At 46.9% G+C, this 23,249-nt stretch overlaps 2 protein-coding genes across 11 annotated transcripts in view; both read right to left on the bottom strand.

Annotated features, from left to right (window-relative positions):
• Positions 1 to 3: 3 nt before the first annotated feature.
• RPP14 (ribonuclease P/MRP subunit p14) lies at positions 4 to 7,181 on the bottom strand. 9 transcript variants are annotated; one of them, XM_049862844.1, is made up of 7 exons: positions 6,947 to 7,181; positions 4,751 to 4,960; positions 3,694 to 3,791; positions 3,510 to 3,594; positions 1,224 to 1,300; positions 513 to 591; positions 4 to 90 (listed from the first exon to the last, which is right to left on the bottom strand). In XM_049862844.1, exons 3-7 carry the CDS (start codon positions 3,777 to 3,779, stop codon positions 34 to 36), a joined length of 384 nt encoding a protein of 127 aa, XP_049718801.1. In that variant the 5' UTR covers positions 3,780 to 3,791; positions 4,751 to 4,960; positions 6,947 to 7,181; the 3' UTR covers positions 4 to 33. The 9 variants fall into 9 exon arrangements, with proteins under 9 accessions (XP_049718801.1, XP_049718807.1, XP_049718803.1 ...); XM_049862850.1 differs by lacking the exon at positions 6,947 to 7,181 and adding an exon at positions 6,755 to 6,940; XM_049862846.1 differs by lacking the exon at positions 6,947 to 7,181 and adding an exon at positions 6,773 to 6,940.
• A 4,983-nt stretch (positions 7,182 to 12,164) lies between these two features.
• Positions 12,165 to 23,249, bottom strand: part of ABHD6 (abhydrolase domain containing 6, acylglycerol lipase) — a 61,386-nt gene continuing 50,301 nt past the window's right edge. For both annotated transcript variants that reach the window (XM_049862607.1, XM_049862608.1), the window contains 3 exons: positions 19,707 to 19,761; positions 19,172 to 19,272; positions 12,165 to 13,781 (listed from right to left, as the gene is read on the bottom strand). In XM_049862607.1, coding sequence (XP_049718564.1) covers positions 13,605 to 13,781; positions 19,172 to 19,272; positions 19,707 to 19,761 — 333 coding nt within the window. In that variant the 3' untranslated portion in view covers positions 12,165 to 13,604. The remainder of the gene's footprint in view (positions 13,782 to 19,171; positions 19,273 to 19,706; positions 19,762 to 23,249) is intronic.

Below are 23,249 nucleotides of genomic sequence, written 5' to 3'. Positions count from 1 at the left end.
GGAGTGGATGAGTATCTCGGAAATAGAAGACTACTAGCCCAATACTAGTTCCCTACTATTGCCAGATAATGCAAGAAGAAATGGAGACACCTGCAAAGGAAAGAAAAAAGTTAACCCAACACCGGGGGAAACCATACTGAAACAGGGCAGTGCGAGATGTGGAGTGGCAACATGCCCAGTTCTGCAGGGTAAACCAAGCTGACACAGTGGCACTTTAAAGAGCATCCTGAGAGGAAGCCACAAATACACAATACGTTAAGCTCAGAAAACGCAGTCAACGCCTAAGGCACTACGCCAGCCACGTTTTATCCCAAATCTCCTCCCGTACAATTAAAAATCTAAACGCATTGTCTTACATTCTTGGAAGCAATGTGAAGTCCTGGATCCCCACCCCCCGCCAGCTGGATGATGTTAAACACACTAGATTTACACCAACAAATAAAAACGGGACACATATATTAAAAAGCAGCTGATCCACCACAGGCTGGGATATATGAAGGGACAGTCTTTACCTGCATCACTCTGAAAGCACATTTTCTGCCTTGATAGGATCCTAACAGGGTCAGAGAGCTCCACAACTTGACAAGACCACTGGGGAAAGATCAGGAAAGCATAAAGTCAAATATTTATCTCTGCAACCTCTCCCTAATATTTTGTTTGCAATGGTCCAGAGAGTGACTGCTTACCAGAAACCCCAATTTAAATAAGAAGAGCTTAAAAGCCAAAGCACGGTGTGTCAAAGGCAGACAATAAGATGAACCTCCATGAGGAATGCTTCTAAAAAAGACATCTGAGTCTGCACCCATAACCGCCAACTAGAAAACTCCGTGCTGCTGTCTGGGGGCGCTGAGTTATGTTCGACTCCCAGAAACCCCATGCCCCACAGGGTTTTCGTGCACATAACCTTTATGGAAACAGACCACCAAAGTCTTTTTCCCAGAGCCACTGGGTAGGTTGGAACCCCAAACTTTTGGTTAGCAGCTGAGCACTTAACCACTGCGTCACCAGGGCCCCCTGGAAAACTACACGTCACCAAATCACAACTTTTGCCCTTTTTAGAGTATAAGCTGCTGGAGGGTGAAATTCACATTCTCTCCAGTTTAAACGCCCGCAAGCTGCTCAGAGTTCACAACAACAAAACTTTCACTCTCAAAATATGAGCATTTCTACTCTCCGTCCCCATCTCTCTCTGCCCTGTTGTACGAGAATTGTCCCAGATGTACCTGCTACATATTCTCAAGATGGCTGACAAGGTCTTCTCTTCATATGTCAGGACGTCCAAGGGCAAGGCAGCACCAACCTACACACGAAAGAACGCTATTGTCAGACTAGTATCATCACTACTCTTGAACAAATCCTGGCAACTTTGAGTTTTTTCCTCCACAAAAAGCAATATGCTATTTAATGGTGCTGCAGTCTTCAGCTCTGAGGTGCCCGCTTACTTACAGCTCCCCTGCCTGGAAAATCCTTCCGGTACTTCTTTACATTGCTAATGTCTCCTCACACCTTTCAAGTCTTTATTTAAATTGTTTTCCCTGACCCCCAAGATGAGGCTCAATTCCAGTAGGACCCTGTTCTTCCTCTAATATGTTTTCCTACTAATGAACCAAGACCATTCACCCCATGAGGCAGAGGCTGTATGTCTATTTACAGCTATATCTCCGGGAACCAGTTTCTATTCTTGGCACATACAAGATACACAGTTTTTTTTTCTTTACCTTTTTCTTTGAAATAGGAGTTTGCAAAAGAATGTACAGGGAGTCCCCGTGCCCCTTCACCCAACCTTCCTCAATGGTAACATCTTGCATAACTTCGTAGAATATCAAAACCAGGAAAACTGATACTGGTACAATCTAGAGTTCACTCAGATCCTATCAGTTATACATGTACTAATGTTTAGGTGTGTCTGTGTAGTTTGCTGCAGTTTTATCACATACGCAGTTTCATGTTAACTACTACCACAATCAAGATAAAGCGCAGTACCGTCACACGGCTCCCTCATCCTACCCCTTTATAGTCACGCCCACCCCTTCTCCCATCCCTCAGCCCTGGCTACCACTGACCTATTCTGCAGATTCTAAAAATCATGCTATTTCAAGACTGTTACATAAACAGCATCGTGCAGTGTTTCATCTTTTGGCACTGGCTTTTCTCACTCAGCATAATTCCCTGGAGATTCGCGCAGGCTGTTGTGTGTATCAACAGTTCACTCCTTTCACTGGTAAGTGAATATTCCAAGGTATGGATGTACCAGTTTGCTCAACCATTACCCACTGAAGGACATGTGGGGTGATTCCAGGTTTTGGCTACTATAAGTAAAGCTGCTACGAACGTTTGTATACAGGTTTTTTGTGAACCTAAGTTTTCACTTCTCTGGGTTAAATACCCAAGAGTATAATTGCTGGGTTGTAAGGTAGTCGCATGTTTAGCTTTTTTTTAATAACAGAAACTGCCAAACTGTGTCCCAGGGCGACTGGGCCAGCAGCAACATGTGAGGACCCCGTGCCTCCACAGGCTCCCAAGACATGCTGCTCTCACTACTTTCAGCTCAGCCATTCTGGCAAATGCACAGTGACAGCTCACTGCTGCAGTCTGCACTTCTCTAGTGGCTGGTGATGGTGAACACCTCATGTATTTACTTGCCGTCTATATATCCTCTTTGGTGAAACGTCTGTTCGTGTCTTTTGCCCATTTTCTAATTGACTGTTTGGTTTTTCATTGTTGGGTTTTAAGGGTTCCTCCTATATTCTACATATTAGTCATCTGTCAAATGTGTGACCTGCAAATATTTTCTCCCAGTCTGTAATTCAACTTTTCATCTGTTTAACAATCTTTCGCAGAGTAAAAATTTTGATGAGGTGCTCAGCATATCTGACGAAATGTGTGAATTTCCAGAGAATTCTTCATCGTTCTCTGTCTAGACTTCTAAAACTCCACTTCTGTTTTCAAGGGAATGCTAGAACGATACTCCTCAAAGTGCTTGTCTATGACAAGGATCTTGTACCAGAATGTCAACCAACAACATCACGAAGCAAGCACCCTGCTTAGTCCAGCCTTTTCCTAAGATGACTTTCTTTCAAAAGGAAGCGGTGCAAGCCCCTCATGAGGGGAAGAGAACGGTTTGTGCCTTGCTAGTCTGGATGACACTTTGAGTAGCACTGTGCTGGAATGAGCACTTGCCTAACAAGCTCCTGTCTAAATAGAAAGCATATTAGAACAAGTCTACCAAAAACGCACCCTTTCTGAAAGTCGGCTTCTGTATTCCAAATACTGTTTTTAAATAAAGTTTTGAAGAGTTCTTTCTGTATTTCTTACAAAGACCTTAAAACCCACTGCCATTGAGTCGATTCCGACTCAGCGACCCTAGAGAACAGAGTAGAACTACCCCATAGAGTTCCCAAGGAGCGCCTGGTGGATTCAAACTGCTGACCTTTTGGTTAGCAGCCGTAGCACTTAGCCACTACGCACAAAGACCTTAGGAATGGTCAATCTACAAAGTCATTCCATACCTCCCCGAACAGGTCCTTCAAAGCCAAAATAAGCAACTGTTTGAACTGTGCAGCATTCAGTCCAATCCCATGTTCCTGAAATTCTCTGTGGAAAAAAAAAAAGAAAAAAATACATACGATTAGATTTCACGATCTTCAGACTCAACAAAGCAATCTAAAACAGAACTTGGGGGACTGAACTTACAGGCGGACTTTCATGTAGTGGTGCTCAGAGGGATTTTTGTAAACTATTCTTTCATATGTGGCAGGTGATGCTGGTATCCTTTCCATTGCTGATCACACCTACAGTAAGAGTCAAAAGGACTAGAAATTATCAAGGTATGAGCTATTTTCACATTTTTAATGAGAATTTGGAGCACTGGTGGTGCAATGGTTAAGAGCTCAGCAGCTAACCAAAAGGTCTGCTGTTTGAATTCACCAGCCGCTCCTTGGAAACCCTACGGGACAGTTCTACTCTGTCCTATAGGGTCACAATGAGTTAGAATCAACTTGATGGCAATGGGTTTTTGATTTTAACAAGAACTTGACCTATGTTTTTAAAACACCTCCTAGTACAGTAGCTCTTCTAATTCTGGTCAAATTAAGGTTATACATACAGACATTAACGAAGTCTCCATATTTCACACAAGCCAGACCACCATACTCTTAAACCCTAATAACACCCTTCCTGTTTTTTTTTTTTTTTTTTACTGAGCACTCAGCTCTGTGCTAAATGCTTACCTCATTTCTCTTCAAAATGATCCTACAAGGTAAATGCTATTATAACCCTCATTTCGAGAAAAGAAAACTAAGGCTTAGGTAACACTTGCCCAAGGGCGCCGAGGTTCCAACCATTCCTGAGTCCCCTCAGGATCACTCTGATATGATGTCTCTTAATCAAAGTAAAAAGCCCAAGCAAGTAAAACCAGGGCTCTTAAGGCCCTCTTGTTACTCCCAGCCAACACAGAACATGAAGAGGAGAATGAGGGGTGGCAGTTCTGCTGTCCCTGCCCATCCTCGGTCTGCCTGTTTTTTTAGTCTGCTTGTCCCAGGCCAGTCTGTGCAGGACTATTTGGCAGGCCAGTGAAAGGGGTTTGAGAAGGGATTCCTGGAATGGGAACTCAATGCCATTTCTAATGAATCTGGAATCTTCAAGGACTTAGACATGCTGGTTCACCTGGAGAGAATTCCTCTTCTTGGCTCTACTCCCACCTCACTCTCCACCTGGACAGCTCTTACTAATCCTTTTGGTTTTGACTTACGTGTCACCTCTTCAGGGAGGCCTTCTCTTCTTCACTGATGTTTCACCAGCACCACCAGATCCTCAGTAAACGTTTGCTGAGCGATGCAAGGAACCCCTGGTGGTGTAGTGGTTAACAGCTACAGCTGCTAACCAAAAGGCGGGCAGTTCGAACCCACCAGGCGCTCCTTGGAAGCCATATGTGGCAGTTCTACTCTGTCCTATAGAGTCGCTATGAGAACAGATTTTTTTTTTTTTTTTTGGTTTGAGTGAAAGAAATGGACAGTACCCTGGTTCTTCCCAAGACCTGTTCTAGGCCTTTACTCCAAATTAATAAAACCGGACCATATCAAACAGCAAAGACTAGAAGCACCCTTAGTGATCATCCAGCCTGACACTGCTACTTTGTAGACCAGGAAACTGAGGTCAACCAAGTGCCTTCTCCTTGGTCACACCACTATGGACTAAACCAAAACCAAACCAAACCCAGTGCCGTCGAGTCAATTCCGATTTACAGCGACCCTATAGGACAGAGTAGAACTGCCCCACAGAGTCTCCAAGGAGCGCCTGGCAGATTTGAACTGCCGACCCTTTGGTTAGCAGCAGTAGCACTTAACCGATACGCCACCAAGGTTTCCCCACTATGGAGTAGCAGGCACAAAAACCCCTCCAGGTCAGGCCCAGGTGCAACCGCGCCCTGATAATGAGCTCCAGAGAAAAATGAAAAGTCAGGATCAAAGCGCTACATCCACCCATCTATTCCACAAACACTAATATTCACGATGCCTAGCACAGAAGCAGTATTTAACAAACACCTGTCAACTGACTAAACCAGTGAATGGTGGTAGTGGTAGGCCTATGCGTTCAGGTTAAGTCTTTGGTTTCAGGACAACAGCAATAGTTGCCTAGTGCTTTGCTTTCCCAGTCACTACAGCCTCCCCTGACTAGATGAGCAGGGAAAAAAGAACCTCACCTGTCTCATTCATTGCTTGGCACATAACAGAAAAAAAAAAATTTTTTTTTCTTGTATTGTTAAAGCGTTAATGACTGTGCTGATGGAGATGGATGCCGGTGGCAGGGATAAGCATAGGTAGAACTTAAAGAGTAAACGTTCACTGAGCAGTCACTTCTCCATAAGCCTTGGTCCTCAGGCTCAGTGACAGCACGGCCCTCTGAGGACTGTCCTGAGATTAAATGAGACAATGCCTGGGAAGTGCGCCATAGAGCCTGGCATATCCACCACACTAACCAGGAAAAGTAAGCGCTCCTATAGTGACTGCCATCCCCATCTTTAGAAGTCAGCCTTTTTAATGACCGCAGGGATGCTCTTGAACTTATCTATTCCTAATACGTGGCCTCGCCTCACTCCTGTTCTCCCCAATCTATTCCCTACAGCAGCCAGAAACGATTCTAACAAAACTTACTCACACCACTCATTCCTCTGCTCAAAACCTTGCACTGGTTGCCGCTTCACTCTGAATAAATAAGGCCACACTCCTTACAGAGACCAACAAGGCCCCACCTGAACTGCACGCTGCTCCCCCGGCTCGGACCTCACTTTCTGTCGTTCTCCCCCTTGCTCGCTCCCTCCCGCCACACCGGTCTCCAGCTCCTCTAGGTTTCGGCTCTAGCTCTTCCCTGGGCCGGAAATGCTCTCCTTCCAGGTGTCACATGGCTCATGCCCTCGTCTCCTTCACAGGTTTGCTCAAACCTCACTCCTCAATTTGACCGAGTGGCCATCCTAATACCGCGAGCACCCCCTGTCCCTGTCCTTGCTCTATTCTTCTTTCCTCACGGTACTTACCGCCATCTAACACAATCGTGTAATTCACCTCCTCTTTATTTGTACTCCCCTTCCCTGCCCCAAAAACTACGCTCCAGAAAAGATAAAGAGCTTCCTGTCTTGTTCACTCCTGTCTCCCAAGAACCTAAAACCGTGCGTCGTACACAACAAAAAGCGTTCAACACACAGTTTTTGGATAAACCAGCTATTAAGAAAAAAAAAACTAACCACCCGATCCCGTACTTTTTTCGACTAACGCACTGATTTAGCGCCGACCTCGTGCCAGGTGCAGGCAGCGTGCTCTGCACACGCGCTCCTGCTCGATCCTCCCGGCCACCTCCCCGCGGTGTCCGCCGAAGGGGACAAGTCGGGACCTGCGGCGGCCCCGCACCGCCCACCAGCCCGGCCCGTGGCTCCCGCCCAGCGCGTGCGCACCTGGCGCGCGCGACCAGGCGTCAGCAGCGCGGCCGACTGAGCCGCTCCCGTGGTTTGGCCGCTGGCCCTCGGGGCTTCCGCCCACCCGCTCTCCGTCTGCCTGGCCTCGCCTGGCGCCTCCCCGGACGCTTCCTGTTCGCTGCGAAAATCTGCCACAGCTCGGGGTGCCCACGCAGAACACAGAGCCGGGGCCGAGGAAACTCCGGGCGTGTTTACATTTGCTTTCCTCTGTCCCTTCCCCCGGATGCGAGACGTCCCGGCACGGATGTGACGTCATCGTGACGTCACCCTAAGGACCCCGGCATAAGTTCTCATGAGGCGTTGGGACGGCCGAGCTCAGCGCCCCCTGGTGCCCATCGCGGGGAAAGCAGTGAGCGCAAACGCTCTATTCCATCCCTCTAGCTGGGAGCTGCTCGTTTGAGGCAACCCTGAGCTGCATCTCCAAATATGAAACTCTGAAAAGCAGGCTGTCCTTTGAGTTAGAGTCCCTAGAAAACCCGTATCCATCGAGTCGATTCCGAGTTATAGCGACCCTATATGACAAAGTAGAACTAGTCCAATAGAGTTTCCAAGGACCGGGGGTTGGATTAGTAGCCAAATTCGTAGCCACTGCGCCACCAGGCACTGATTTAAGGTAAAGCCATCTTTTTTTTTTCACTGTCCTTTCAGTGAAAGTTTACAGGTTTCAAGTTAGTTTCTATTACAAAGATTTATACAGACATTCTTACGTGAGCCTAGTTGCTCTCCCTATAATGTGACAGCACACTCTTCCTTTCCACCCCGCATTTCCCATGTCCATTCAACCCCCTCTGCCTTCTTATCTCATCTCTGGACAGGAGCTGCCCATTTAGTCTCCTGTATCTACTTGAGCTAAGAAGCACTCTCCTCATGAGTATCATTTTATGTCTTATAGTGCAGTATAATCTTTGTCAGAAGAGTTGGCTTCAGGAATGGTTTCAGTTCTGGGCTAACAGAGTCTGGGGACCATGTCTTCCAGGGTCCCTCCAGTCTCAATCAGACCATTAAGTTCGGTCTTTTTACGTGAATTTGAGTTCTGCACCCCACTTTTCTCCTGCTCTGTCAGGGACTCTCTGTTGTGTACCCTGTCAGGGCGGTCATTGGTGGTAGCCAGGCACCATCTAGTTCTTTTGGTCTCAGGTTGATGGAGTCTCTGGTTTATGTGGCCCTTCTCTTTCTTGGGCTCATATTTTCCTTATGTCTTTGGTGTTCTTCATTTTCCTTTGCTCCAGGTGGATTGGGACCAGTTGATGCATCTTAGATGGCTGCTAGCTAACTTTTAAGACCCCGGACGCCAAGTGGGATGCAGAATATTTTCTTAATGAACTTTGTTATGCCAGTTGACCTAGAAGTCCCCCGAAACCATGGTCCCCAGACCCCCGCCCCTGCTACTCTGTCTGAGGGCATCATTTTAATAAAATAATGTGAAATAAAAATAAGGACCTGCCCCTTACTGTCACAAGAGGGCACTCTGGGCCACCCCTCTGCATGCCCTTCCTTCCACTGGCAAGAAGCACTCTTCATCAGGACGCAGAATGAGGGAGGCAACTGTGAACACAGGCTTATCACCTCTTATCTGCAAGTCTGAAATCCAAAAAAGCCTGGAAGCCAAAGCTGTCTTCATTTGACGTCAGTACTCAACCTGAACTGAGGGAGACTTTTTATAGTGTTTGTCCTACTTACTGTGGATAGTCATACATTGCACAGCAGAAAAATGAATGCATTTGATCATGTAAGGCTGCCCCAGACCCCACTGGGGGTGTTACATAATATATGGTACACATACCATAATACCTTCCTAAAACTGGAAGATTTCTGAATTCTGAGTCACATCTGGTCCTGAGGGTTTTGGGACCTCTATTCAAAGTTAACATTTGGCAGTTGTCTCTCCAGTTGTTCTCAGCGACAGTTACCCACCCCCCAGCCAGCCTTGACCTCGGGGTCATTGAGACTATCACCTAGGTGCCACTTTCTGCCCCTAAGAATACTTCCTTCTCATCCCACTCCCTGCGGGAGCTCAGAGGCCTCCTAGGTGTGGACTATGGTTCCCATTCATTGCTTGCAGGGTTTAGAGGCCAAAGATTCAGAAACCAATTAAGGAAATTTCCCTTTAGGAGCCAAGGGAAGAGAACCGTCCTGTTCCTGAAAGGAGAGCTGAGCAGTCAGTCAGCCATGCTCTTTTCCCTGACTAGGCAAAAACCTTGTCCTATTGCTGGCACGGACACCCCAGATCCACATTCTGGGTGTTTCCAGTCTGGAGAATGGCGACTCCAGGCCCCAGACCTCTGGGGCAGCTAGGTATACCAAAACAGGAGCCCCAGAACTCTCCCCTTTGGGTTTGACTCTGGCAGGTAGTTTATGACATCTCCACTGCCCCATTTGTGGCTATATTCTCACCCCCCACCCCGAAAAAAACCAAACTTTTGTATCTGCCTCACTGAAGGGAATTGAGAGGTTTTGAGAGCAGCATCCAATCTGGGTTGGAGGGGAGGCTGATGGGAAAATCCAGGCTGTGTGGTCACAGGAGTGGCACTGGAAGAGATAAAAGATGATGCGTTGGTAGAGCCAGCGTTCCCGTTGTTAGGGGGTAGGGTGCCTGAGTGTGGCATGAGAGACAGACAAAACAGAGACAAACAAAAATGGAAAGAGACCAAGAGAATGGAAGAAAAAACAAAACTCCCAAATCTGACCAAAGCGTCTTTCAGCAAGCCCATTTCTGAAACAGACCCACTGAGTTGCCACTTTTAATAAAAGGCTTCTCAGCCTAATACAAGGAGGTCCCCCAAAGCAGAACACACTTCACTGTGGATGTTAAAATCTGCATTCATCATTTTAGAAAGATGTTATTAACTAACCAGTCCATGATTATCTTGAGATCGGTATTTAGGGCTTGGGAAGTATATAAGGGGGCCTAAGTCTGGCATTTATGTTTAATTAAACCCCCAAATTTGCCTAAAGGCAGTGGGTATGCACTTGGCTGGTAAGAGTCCAGGCTGTTGACCTTTCTCTTCAAAGGCCACGTGTCTCCAAGCGTGCTTTTCACACTTGGCCTCCTGACGGGCAATGAGACCCAGCTGAGACTTCTCCCCAGGGAAACTGCTTTGGACAAACAGTGCGGATTGTAATTTCCAGAGCATGGGGTGTGTGTGTGCGGGGGGGGGGGGGTGTGGGTGTGGGTGTGGGTGTGTGTGTGTAGGGGTATCAGTGAGGGGAACAAGCCACACCAGTCCTGATTGATGAGAGGCTGGAAAGAGGAAGGCAGGCTGTCCCCTGGTGCACCCTTAGGATGATGCTGGAATCCAGGTGAGCTGTTTCCTGCCTGGGCATGGGATGTCCTTAATTATTTGCAGAATGAATGACTGGATTGCCTTCCCCAGCAGGAGCCCAAGCCAAGAGGCATGGCCTTGGTGATGTTAGGCTAAAGCTGCTGCACACCAGCCTGAGCCAGGTGATCCTGGAGGGCTGTCTGTCCTGCTGACAGTGCTTCAGGCTCAACGGGTAAGATGGGCAGGAGGGTGCCTACCTGAACTGGTGAAAGTACTGTTTTTGTATGTCAATTATAAAGAGAGAAGCTTCCCTCTACTTGTCAGCTGTGTGATCTTGGGCAAGATACTTCACCTCTCCATGCCTTGGTTTCCATGGCTGTAAAATGGGCACAGGGTTGGCCTTACCTCCTAGGGCTGGGAGACAGCTTGGTGAGGTGATGCATGGAAAACACAGAATAGCACCTGGCACACAGTTGTGTGATTCAGTTCTCCATCCTGGCCTGACATGCATTCCAATCCCAGAATTTTCTGGGAACTTGCACCAGGCAACCAACATGTAAGGTTCCCTGGGATGGGAAATACTCACCGGGGCTCAAGTGGAAAGCATAGACTTACAGCCCAGGCAGCACTGCTGAACAGGGCAGCTGTCATTCCTGGTGTCACCTCTGTCTTGGACAACAAGTCCAGACTGATGGCAAATTGAGTTCTGACCACTGCTTGTCCCTTGGCCTCTTCAATACCTGTCCAGGTGAGTCCACCCTCCTAGGAGGCCCAACTCCAGGCAATGAGATCAAGAACCCAGTCGTGATTCCTGGGGCTTTGCATTGTTATTTGGGAATCTCCTGGAAGTCTTTCAGGGAGGGATGAAGCCTAAGACTATCATTAAAGGCACACACCATAGGGCCCAGTGGGGTGTGTGTGTTGGCAGGGGGCAGCTAGCTGGCAGTAACCAGCAAGCTGGTCATAATCACAAAGGCAGGAAATGGGGAGCAAGGGGGAGCTGTCCTTTTCTGCTTTCCAGTCTTCCTCTCACAGTGGAGCTGGAACTGCAGAGCCAAGGGAGAACCTTGAAAACCCACTTTAAGGCTTACCCCAAGATGACTCTTCCATATTCTCTGCTCATAACTCCAGTCAGTGTTTTCTGGTAATAGCAGAGGAGATGGGAGCTATATCCTGCTGCAGATCTGCCCACTGACTTCCACAGCTGGGTGGACAGCACACACCCTGCCTGAATGGTCCCTCTGTGGGGGCAAGGGAAGGCCTCCTGATGTGCTCCTTGGCTGTTATCCAACCCAGAACATAATAACTTTCCCCATAGCAGGGTTTCTGGTTTGCAGTACTTATACTAGTCTGCAGCTCTTTCAGTGGTCCTGAGGAGACCATCTCTCACCACTCATACCCACCAAGATGGACCACCTCTACCAGAACCTCACTCACCTCAGACTTCCTGTGAATATAGAAGGGTGAAACAAGCCTGGTATTGACTTTCTTTTCTCTTTCATTGATTTCTGCACTTACCTATATTATATCCTTCTATTTCCTTTAGGTTTGATTTCCTACTTCTTGAGATGGAAACTTAAAAGATCGACTTTGAGCCTTTCTTCTTTTCTAGTCTATGTATTTAGGCTATAAATTTCCCTCTGAGCACTGCTTTAGCTGTATCTTGCAACTCTGATATGTTTTCATCTTTTTGTTTTTTAAGATCTGTGTTCCACTCTTATAAATTAAAATATTCAGATTAAGCCCAGAATTCCTTTTTAAATGATAAAGTTCTTCTCGCTCTGTTTCCAGAACTACTTGGCTGTAGCCTCTCTGTAACAGGATTTGAAGGAATTAAGCTCCTGGGGCTGTTAGGGCAGAAACGGTAACTAAATGCAGCAGAAGATGGTCATAAGGAACAGTTGGGTGACTCTTGCCCTTTGTTTTGTGTTTTTTTTTTTTTTAACATTTTATTGTGCTTTTAGGTGAAAGTTTACAGAGCAAATTAGTTTCCCATTCAGTAATTTATACACAAGTTGTTTCGACCTTGGCTGCAATCCCCACAATGTGTCAGCACTCTTCCCCTCTCCACCCTGAAGTCCCCATTTCCATTTTTCTGATTTTCCTGCCCCTTCCTGTTTTCTCATCTTTGCCTTTGGCCAGGAGTTGCCCATTTGACCTCGTACACCTGATCGTTCTCTGAAGCATGTTCCTGACGTGTTACTCTGTTTCAGAGACCTGTCTAATCTTTGGCTGCAAGGTGGACTTGAGGAGTGGCTGACCTTTGCTTTTGTATGCATTTTCAACTGAATAAAAACTGCAAATGTGATTTCTTAAAAGGAAACTCATAAATCATCCAAGCCAAGACTTCCACTGCCTGGAGATCTAGCCTTACTTTAAAAAACACATTTTAACATTAAGAGCAAATCTGCCACCGCTGCACTCAATGAGGAGCTTCCATATAGAAACCATCTGCTTGTAGCTGATCTAGACTGAGCAAATTTATTCCATGTCATTGTGGTCACTTCTACAGCTGTTGGGACTTATTTTCAATCACGTTACTGTTCACAGAATTCACAGAATTCATAAACAAGCTAGTATTTTATATCCAAGGGCTTTCAGTAGCACAACAAAATAGAAAAGAGGCCCATGAGCTACTTGTGTGTAGAACCCCAATTTGATTTTTAGATAGATGTCTAGAACCTTATTGCTTTATTAGTCCTATTTTGAAAAATGATAAATTATTCCAGGAAACTCCCCCATCCAGTGTGCTTCATACTGCGTGACTGCTCCAGCTGCACTGGTGACACACTGGATGCGTGGGTGTCGAACACATCAACCACCTGTGGTCTCCACTGCTCCAGCAGCTCTGAGCATGGCCATTTCCCCCTGGTCCTGCAGCTGACGGGCTGCGTTCATTATGAGTCTCTGTGTAAAGCTGAAATCAGACATAAACAGTAGGGGCTCAATGAACACGCACTAATGCTTCTAGAACAGTCACTGACAGGCAGGGGAGCACTGAAGCAACAAATACATCAGGTTATCAGTCCGTAAAGGATGTTGGAAAGAAAGTATCCTCAGGGATTGTGGCCCAAGGTGGCTGCTTTGTGTAAGCTTTCCCATGACAAGAACTTGAAGACTTCTTGGTAGATTTTTATGGCTAAGTTTTCTTTTTTTGTTCCATATGATTTTCCATTTGTGAAGAACATCTTGGAGATTTCCTCAGGCCCCTGAAGATCTGCGGAACTGTAGGGACCAGGGAGAGGAGTCTAGCTTCTTCAGGGATGCTGGTGCTCCGACTGCATTTGGGGCAGGAACCCTGAGAAGTGGTGGCCACATCAGATTTTGCAGATGGGAGCGGGTGTGTGTGCGGAATGCAGGCTGCAGTCAGGGGCTCAGTCTAGCTTCTTCTTGTTGTCTGTGTTGTGCACAGATGTTAAAAAGTCAACGATGAGCTTGGCTGTCTTCCGGGGTCTCTCCATCACCACTGAGTGCCCACAGTTTTCCAGAAGTTCTACCTGGCAGTTGGCGATTGACTTGGCCAACATGCCTGCCCCAGCCACATCGAGCACCTGTGAGGCAAGAAGGGAAACTAGATGGCACATAGAGATTCAGATACCTAAGTGGGCTCTGAGGACAGAACGTCCACGGAGGTATGCCTGGGTGAATTCTAGACCAGGCCATGTTGAGGCTGGGACTTGGGGCTTCCTGATGGAAGGGACTGGCATACCTCATGGTTTATTCAGCAGCTAGTTACCAGGAATTGTGCTGCTGCCAGCAATACTGAAGTGAAAAGCACACAGTCCCCAACTGGGGAGGCTGTGGTCGGGCAGGGAAGCCAGACAAGACAGTAGACAAATGCAGCATTGAGAGCTGAGAGCACGCATCGAGGAGCAGGGAGGAGGGAAGGCATCATTCCTGAGTCCTGAGGAAGCCAAGAAGGAAGGAGGACTCATAGGAAAGAGAACGGCACCAGTGGGGTGGGGGGGGGGTGGGGGGATGGGGGGTGGTGGTGGTCATGGCTAGTGCAGAGGGCAGCAAGGAGCCTGGGTGGATGAGACATGGTGGAGAGAGGAGGGGACCAGCTACTCCAGCCACAGCAGGGTCAGGCCTCGACCTGAGGGCAGTGGGGCGCTAGGAGGCTATGTTAAGGAAAGTGACTGGATCCGGTTTAGCCAAGACAATAGACCCTCTGGGTGGAGCAGGAGGGGCCAGGAGTCCAAGCTGTGGGACAGGTCCCTAGGGAAGACGCAAGAGGTGAAGCTGATCATCACAGGAGTAGGGGGTACCTCCCTGAAGATCCTTTGGGGGTCCCAGAGCTGTGTAACCCCCAGCCCTAAAGTTTAAGTAACAGAATGCTTTTCCAACATGAAACTCACCGCTTTTCCAGGGCTGACACTTTTGAAACAACTCATTCAAATGTCATTATTTTCATTTGGGCTGCCCTGCTGGTCCTCCAATCAATTTTTCTCCCAAACTGCCTTTCCTTGGAGCTGGATTCCCATTTATTCCTCTCCCCCCACCCCCGCTTTAATTACCTCACCTTCAGTTCATCCCAGACAAGAGGGCACCTCCCCTCAATTTTCCTAATGGCAAAGTCCCCAACAAACTCCAGGCCTTTCTATTTCTGAGCGGTACTCTCAACAGCACAACTCCAGGGGTGTCATTTGCATAGATGACATTTCTCGTTGTCCCTCTGTGATTGTGTGGTGCTACAGTGGCTGGCCTTCAGGAGGCCAGAGAAGAGGGAGGTTGACTGCAGCCTGTCAGGGGTGGCTTCTGTGTTACCACACATTGATGACTGACAGAGCAGGAAAAGAGCCAGCAGCTTGGGAAGCAAAAGGCCATGAAATGAAGGCCCCCAGAAGCCTATGCTGTCTGGCCTCTACCTTGGGGACGCTCCATAGAATACATAAGGATCTGATCACATTTACAGCAGGCCCGCAGAACGGGAGGCCCTTTCTCTGGAATAAAATGGACTTCAGAATCTTTGAGGAAATTTGGACCATGGGCTGAGGCCAGTTATCAGAGGTGTGGACATGTGTAATTTTTTTTTTTTTTTAGAACCAGAGAAAGGTTATTTTCATGAATATTACTTCATTTGAGCCCCACAATAACTATGATTTTTGAAGGGGCTGGGTGACAGTTCAAGGTCATGAGGTTGACAAAGGGCAAAGGCCGGGCTGGAAACCCAGACGTGGGGACGCTGCGGCTATTGTTGCTCTCACCACTGCACCATCTCCGCAGGACGACAGGTTCTCGCCTGTCCCTGTTGGTCCCCGAGAGCCCCAAATCACCTTTGGGATTTTGATAGTGAAGAAGGGCCTTCATTGTTTTCACCCTGATTGAATAAGTCCCTGCCGGCATAGCCTGGGTCAGGCTTCTCTGATTTAAACACAAACAAAGCTCCTTTCAGGCCCTTGGCTACTGCAGAAGGGGCCGATGAGACCCGAGACCACATTCCTCTCCACGTCCACATCTCTGCTCTGTGCATGCTCAGCCAAATCCGAGATATCTGCAAGCGGTGGCTGTTTACCCCGACCTCCCCACACGCCCAGGGCCCAGGCCTGCTGTCTCTGCCTGCTAGGGCTGCCCCACACAATGGTGGGCTATTTACCCCACCCTCCCTACACGCCCAGGGCCCAGGCCTGGTGTCTCTGCCTGCTGGGGTTGCCCCACACAATGGTGGGCTGTTTACCCCACCCTCCCTACACGCCCAGGGCCCAGGCTCTGTCTGCCCGGGCTGCCCCGCACAGCGGTGGGCTGTTTGTGGCCCCAGCCCGACCTCCTGCCTATACCTTAATCAGCAGATGCAGTGGTGATCAGCAGCCTGCCCAGGCAGGGCTCACAGAGGTGGCTTTTACCCTGGAATCCTTCGGGGAATTCTCTCAGTGGGGAGAGCTTTTCTCTAATTTCCTTTTCTCACAATGTTCAGTAGCACAGACTCCTGGACAGCCTTTAGCAGCCACTGTAATTGTTTGCCTGTGGGCCTTACAAGGGCTTCACGTCTCATCGCCCCCTCTGGCTTTTAAGCTTCAGGAAGAACTCTGAGTTCGCGTGGATTCTAGAGAAGAGCTGCAAATGAAGGAGCTGCTGGGCCTGAATCAGTCTCTCTCTGGAGGGCCAGTTGGCAAAACCTACGAAATTTTAAAATGTACATGTCCTCTGACCCAGTGATTCCATTTCTAGCAGTTGACCCTTCAGATATGCTCATATGCTCCGTAAACACACAGGTATAATGATGCTCACTGAAGTTCTGTTTATAGCAAAAAACGGGAAACAACCTAAATGACCATCAGTAAGATGTTAATTATGCTGAGTCATATAATGGAATACTATGCAGCTCTTTGGAGTCCCTGGGTGGTAAAAATAGTTACCATGCTTAGCTGCTTACCAAAAGGTTGGAGCTTTAATGCCACCCAGAGGAACCTCAGAAGAAAGGCCTGGCAATCTACTTCCAAAAAATCAGCCACTGAAAACCCTACTGAGGGCAGTTCTACTCTGACACACATGGTTGCTATGAGTCAGAGTCAGCTCGATGCAACTGGTCTGGATGCAACTCTTAAAAAGAATGGAGTAAAAGATTGTTTTGGACAAGAATCATCCACAAAGGCTAAATCTAGGGCAAAAAGTTTGATAAGGAGCAGGATATCTGGTCTCAAAGTGTCTCCTTTGACTGCTATTGGTTGCAAGGGAAGAAATAGCAACTCTACAATGAAAAAAAGAAGACAATGCCTTGACCAGGCAATCAAAATAGTATCACCAACAACTGGCAGAAGAACACTGTGTGTCTGCAGACATGATACCTTATTGCTTATGAGATACTCTGGTTAGGAATCATAGGGAAACTCAAACTGAGGAACATTTTATGAAATAACTGCTGTGTACTCTTGGTAAAGGAGAGGGTCAGCAAAAAAGAGGAAGACCCTCCACAAGCTGGACTGACACAGTGGCTGCAACAAAGGGCTCAAGCGTAACAATGATCATAAGGATGGCATGGAACCGGGCAGTGTTTCGTTCTGTTGTACACAGGGTAGCTATGAGTCGGAATCGACTCGATGGCACCTAACAACACTCTTCAAACATGTCAAAGTCATAGGAGACAAAGTTAATCCTAGGAGTCACTTCGTATTAAAGAAGACTAAAGAGACATGGGGTGCCTCGGTGGTCAAATGGTTAAGTGCTTGATTACCAGCCAAAAGATTGGCAGTTTGAACCCACCCAGAGGAACCTCAGAAGATAGGTCGGTGATCTGCTTTCTAAAGATCACAACCTTGGAAACCCTATGGAGCAGTTCTACTCTGCACACACGGGGTCTACGGAGCAGTTCTACTCTGCACACGCAGGGTCCATGGAGCAGTTCTACTCTTCACACACGGGGTCCATGGAGCAGTTCTATTCTGCACACACGGGGCCACCACAGTCAGAGTCAACTTGTGATGGAAACTTAACAACAACAAACAGACAGCTAATATGGGATCCTGGACTGGATACTGGACCAGGGTAGGGAGAGGAAGGGAAGAAGATACAATGTAGAACATTATTGAAACAAATGACCAAATTGGAATAATGTAGATTGTAGATTCAAGCATTGTATCAATGTCAAATCTCTTGAATGTGATAATGTACGTATGTGATAGAACAATCTTGTTCACAGTAAACGCACCGGAAATATTAGGGGTAAAAAGGCATAATGTAACCAGCCTGCTCCAAACGGTCCAAAAGTATCTTTTTTCTAGATAAATAGATGAGAATGATAAAGCCAATGGGGCAGAATGTTAAACATGGTTAATAAATCAAATGTGGTACACCCACACCATGAACTAACACTCAGCAATAAAAAGGAACAAATTATTGATACACGCAGCAACGTACATGGCCCTGAAAACATCCTGCTGAGTGGAAAAAAGTCCAGATACAAAAGACCACACATCCTATGATCCCATTTATGTGAGATTTCTAAAAAAAGGCAAAACTATAGAAAGAGAAAATGGATCAGTAGTTGCGTGGGGCTGGGGTGGGAGGTGAGATGGGCTGCAAATGGCACAAGGGCACTTTTTGGGGTGATGGAAGTTCTACACCTGGCTGTGCCGATGGTGGCAGACTGGGAGGGTGTTGCGTACAGTATGTAAGTCATACCTCAGTAAAGCTTTAAAAAACGATGGATTGGGGAAAAGAATACACAGGAGTACTCTCTTCTATTCTTAGAACTTTAGGTTTGAAAGCATTTCAGAATATAATATTTTTAAAAAACAAAATGAGTCGATGTGTATGGGCTGCTCTAAAATGATTTCCCAGGTATATATTTAAGTAAATAAAGTAAGGTGCAGGATAGTGTACACAGCGTGTCCAAAAAACTTACATATCTAATCGATGCACATATGCGCATGCTAAGAAGAGGGTCAGCAAACAGGGTGTACAAGTAAAGACTCATCAGAACACAGCCGTGCCCGTTTGCCCATGTCCTGTCTCCGGTTGCTTTTGTACGACGACAGCAGAGCTGAGCAGTTGCGACAGAGACCCTATGACCCACAAAACTTAAAATATTTTCTATCTGACCCTTGACAGAAAAAGTGCGCCAACCCCTGGCTTAGAAAATGTAAGACATATAATACACAAGGCAATAAAGAGTTGGCTTGAGGAAGTGGGAACTGGGACCTGGGATGTGAAAGAGACCAAATTTTCATTGTTAAGTTCTTTTGTATTCTTTAATTTTTTTTTTTTTTTTTTTGTCTTAAGTGACTACATAGCATTGCTAAAAATAATTTTCAAAAACAAGCTGAAATTGCCTTTCATTTTCAAAGACAAATGTTACCACTGTCAACGCTCCCTGTAAACTCTGGTACCCGACCCTGGTTTACTCCACCTCTTCCTGACAGCAGAAACGAGTCAGCGAGTCTATTTATAAAGGAAAGCTTGCCTTCCCCAAGGATGTTTATCCTCAGAGGCTCATGTCACGTACCTGATCCTGCTTCCCCCAGATGATCTGCGTCGGCACCTTGATCTTGTCCATGTTCTGATGAAGGGAGTGTCTCGACCTCTCACTGACGATTTCCAAAAACACTTCTCAGAAAAGGAAAACCAAGTCAGCGCACCCTGGGCTGTGCCCATGGGCAACACCGGACCCGGGATGATCCCCAAGTTCAGGCCACTGTGTTCTCTCTCCAGGGGCCCAGGAAAACATTCCAAGTCTCAGAAATTTAAGAAACAAAAGCCATCTATCCACAAAGCTTCAGGAGGGACCAGTCCCTGGAGAAGGACATCACGTTTGGTAAAGTAGAGGGTCAGCAAAAAAGATGAAGACCCTCAAGGAGATGGATTGACACAGTGGCTGCAACAATGGGCTCAAACATAGCAATGATCATGAGGATGGCGCAGGACCGGGCAGTGTTCTATTCTGTTGTACATGAGTCGCAACCAACTTGACAGCACTGAACAACAACAATCTACAAAGCAACGCTCTTAACCAGCTCAAAACTTAAAGCAGGGCTACTTACGCTTTCGGTAGAAGTCATTATGAGGGATGCGGACGTCGACAAGGCCCTGCAGGATCTAAGGATAAATAAACCAGAGTTAGAGAGCAAGAGAAGACTCCTTTCCCCAGGCCTCACACAGCTCTGGGACAAGGAAGGGAAATAAAATCCAGCAATTCATTACACTGCCAAGGTTTTTAGGACCTGGCCCTCTGAATTCCTAGGGTTTTTATTATACAAAGTAGAGTCCCTGGGTGGTGCAAACAGTTAACGCGCTTGGCTGCTAACTGAAAGGCTAGAAGTTCCACTTCACCCAGAGGCACCTCAGAAGAAAGGCCTGGCAATCTATTTCCCAAAAAACCAGCCATTGAAGACCCTTTGAGTACAGTTTCTACTCTGACACACGTGGGTTTGCCATGAGTCAGAGTCGAATCAATGGCAATTACTTTTTTTTTTTTTAATTATACAATGTAATTGGGAGTTGGGTTCCTAAGATGCCTTTTTTCCTTTTTTTTTTTTTTAATTGGGAAGGAACTTGGGTAGTATTGTGAAGCCAAAGGTCTCCCTGCAGCATGCAGAAAACACCTGAGATGGCCTAACAGTACCTTTATCTTGAGAAATTCTCTGCTTAGCAGAAGACACAATTTGGATGGAAATAATATCAAGTTATTATTCAATAATATCGAAATGCTGAACAAGGTCTATTAAACGTACAAATGAAACCACTGGGGATGAAGGGCCTCTTAAACAATGAAGAAATAAACTACTGAGAAGATTCTGGAAAGGGCTCTTCAGTCCTTTGTTTATCATCTGACATGGTCTCTGCCTTCCTTGCTGAGGCTGGTGACGAAGACAGGCCAGATCTCCTGGACCTGGGGCTACTGACCCTAAGAGGCGGCTGTGGCCTGAAGGAACATGGTCTACCTGAAGATTCTTGAGGTAGACTGCAGGGTTTACATGAGCAACCACCAGTCCTCTCAGCTACCTGGGAAGATGACCCCTTAAATGCACTCCACCAGGACTCCTGCCCACTGACCGAAGTGGGGAAGGGCCAGCCAGGGATGCTTTGGGTTAAACTAACCCCTTGGAGTAGGATGAGAATCTGACTAGTCTGGAAGTGGAAGCCTAGAGGTGAGACCAGCGGCAGGTTGTTGACCTTGATTCTGCTCAGCATATATCCGTCTGTCCGTCCGTCCGTCCATCCAATCCATCCATCCAATCCATCCATCCACCCACCCACCTACCCATCCACGCTCCATCCCTGTATCACCTACGTATTCACCTATCCATCCATCCATCTTGCATTCCTAAATCATCTATGTATGCACCCATGTATCCATTCTCATCCCTGCATTATCTAGACATTCACCCAGCCACACGGCCAGCCATTCAGCCTCTCATCCATCCTACATCCCTGAATCATATGTCCACACACATGGGTCAGGTGATGCATCCATCTATCCCGCATGTGCCCATCCATGCATTCTCCATCCCTGCATAATCCAGGCATCCTCCCACCCATCCTCCATCCATCCGTCTCTCCATCTGTCCATCCATCCAGTCTATACCTAGGATCTACTTCATGCAAGCACTGTACTAGAGCCTGGGGATAGAACAGTGAATTAAGACAAAGACCCTGAACTTCCAGAGCGTAGAGTGGAGGACACAGATGTGCAGACAATCACAACACAACATGACACTGCAGGCTAAGTGCTCAAAGGCATCTTCTCTCCTAGGAGGGAAAGGCTTCTGGAGCTGCCATATATTTTCTTTCACTGATTGCATATCCCTGAAAACTCAAAACATTAGCTTGGTTTCTGTATTTTGGGAAGGGACCATAGCTAGGAGGCAATTTTTCAACTTCACCACCACAAAGGCAGGCAGGGGATTTCAGAGCTAGATAATACCACTGTTGATGCTGAAGTATACCTTGACCTTGTGATATCAGAAAACAGTGATGGTTAGAGAAATCCCCACATCCTTTGCGTTCAGGAAAACGGCCTGCTGCAAATAGCCACCCTTTCCCTAACACTTAGAAAATAAGACTCACAGATGCCCCCTTGCTTACTTAGGACAAGGCCACCAGACACAGACCATCCAAATTCCCTTCATTGCCTCGTAAATGAGTAACTGAATTGCTTGTCCCCACTGATTAATCAGAAACAAAGTGCCTGTTAGCCAAAATTGGCTTAAGCTCTCTTTCCCCCATGTCCCCGCTCTTTGACTCACCTTCAGCCTGAGCTAGCATACCACCCGTCTTTAAGGGGCCCTTCCAGAGAACAGGCTGACTTCAGCACATACTGAAACCTGTGAGAGCTGGAACTCAGCAGGACTGCCTTGTTTTTCCAGTTCTTGAAAATTTTTCTGCCTTCTCTGACAGGTTTCCACCTTACACAGGTTCCGGCTTTCTAAGGTTTTATTGTAAGGCAGTCCTTGGGTAATGAACATCCGAATTACATACAGCCTATAGTTACAAACTAAACATCATAAAGCCTTTTAAAAATTTGAGGTACATACAGTGGTTCATAATAACAAACGGGCACTACTCTGCAATACCCATCAAAACATTATTATTATTAGACAGACATTTGACTGATATTAGATAGGAACCGTACCTAACTGTTGCGGAACCCAGCTTAGGTACAAATTCAATTTAAAGACAGACTTAGGAACAGAACCCGTTCGTAATCCGGGGACTGCTTTACGTTCTGATTCACTGTCTGATGACATCAGCCTTTCAGGCTACTCCTCCACACCTGGGTTTCTTATAGCTGTGTTTGCTCTCAGTCTCTATTAAGAAAATGCTTTCTCCCTAACTCTTTGAGACCTTATGGTCTGAGTGTTCTCCCCTCCCCGACGGCTATAACAGTCCCTTTTCTTTCTGGATAAAGCTTCTCTCTATCAAAGTCTGGAATTGTTCTTTTTTTTTTTTTTGACACCAAAGAATCAGATTTTGGGTGCTTCTTCCCCTGGGCCTCCTCAGAGACAGTCGTACCCATGAACTGGGTAGTGTTCCCAGCTTCTGAATAGAGCCCATTCTCTTCACTCCTGGGAGGACCCACCCTATACCCTGAGGCAGAGCCCAATTCCTACAATTAAAAAACAAAACAAAAAACAGTTGACCACTGAATCATTCCAATTCATGGTGATCCCATGTGTGTCAAAGTAGAACTGTGCTCCATCAGATTTTCATGGCTATGACCTTTTGGAAGCAGATCACCAGACCTTTCCTCCAAGGCACCTCCGGATGGATTCAAACAGATGACTCTTAGGTTAGTTGCCAAGCTCTTAACTGTCCGCACTACCCTGGGACTCCTAATCCGTAATGTTGTTGCGTGTCAAGTCAATGTCGACTCATAGTAACCCGATGGGACAAAGTAGAGCTGCCCCATAGAGTTTCCTAGGCTCCAATGTTTGCAGGAAAAGATTGCCAGTTCTTTTCTCCCACAGAGAGGCTCATGGTTAGAAGCCGAGTGTTAAACCATTGCACCACCAGGGCTCTTTATTCTTGGAGAGAGACGATTTGGTGTAATCAGGCCTCTTGCCATGGACACTCTCCTCTTGGCT

This window comes from Elephas maximus, chromosome 20 (assembly GCF_024166365.1).
Source record: "Elephas maximus indicus isolate mEleMax1 chromosome 20, mEleMax1 primary haplotype, whole genome shotgun sequence".
In the NCBI taxonomy this organism is placed as follows: Eukaryota; Metazoa; Chordata; class Mammalia; order Proboscidea; family Elephantidae; genus Elephas; species Elephas maximus.
This window is presented reverse-complemented; position numbering and strand designations above follow the sequence as displayed.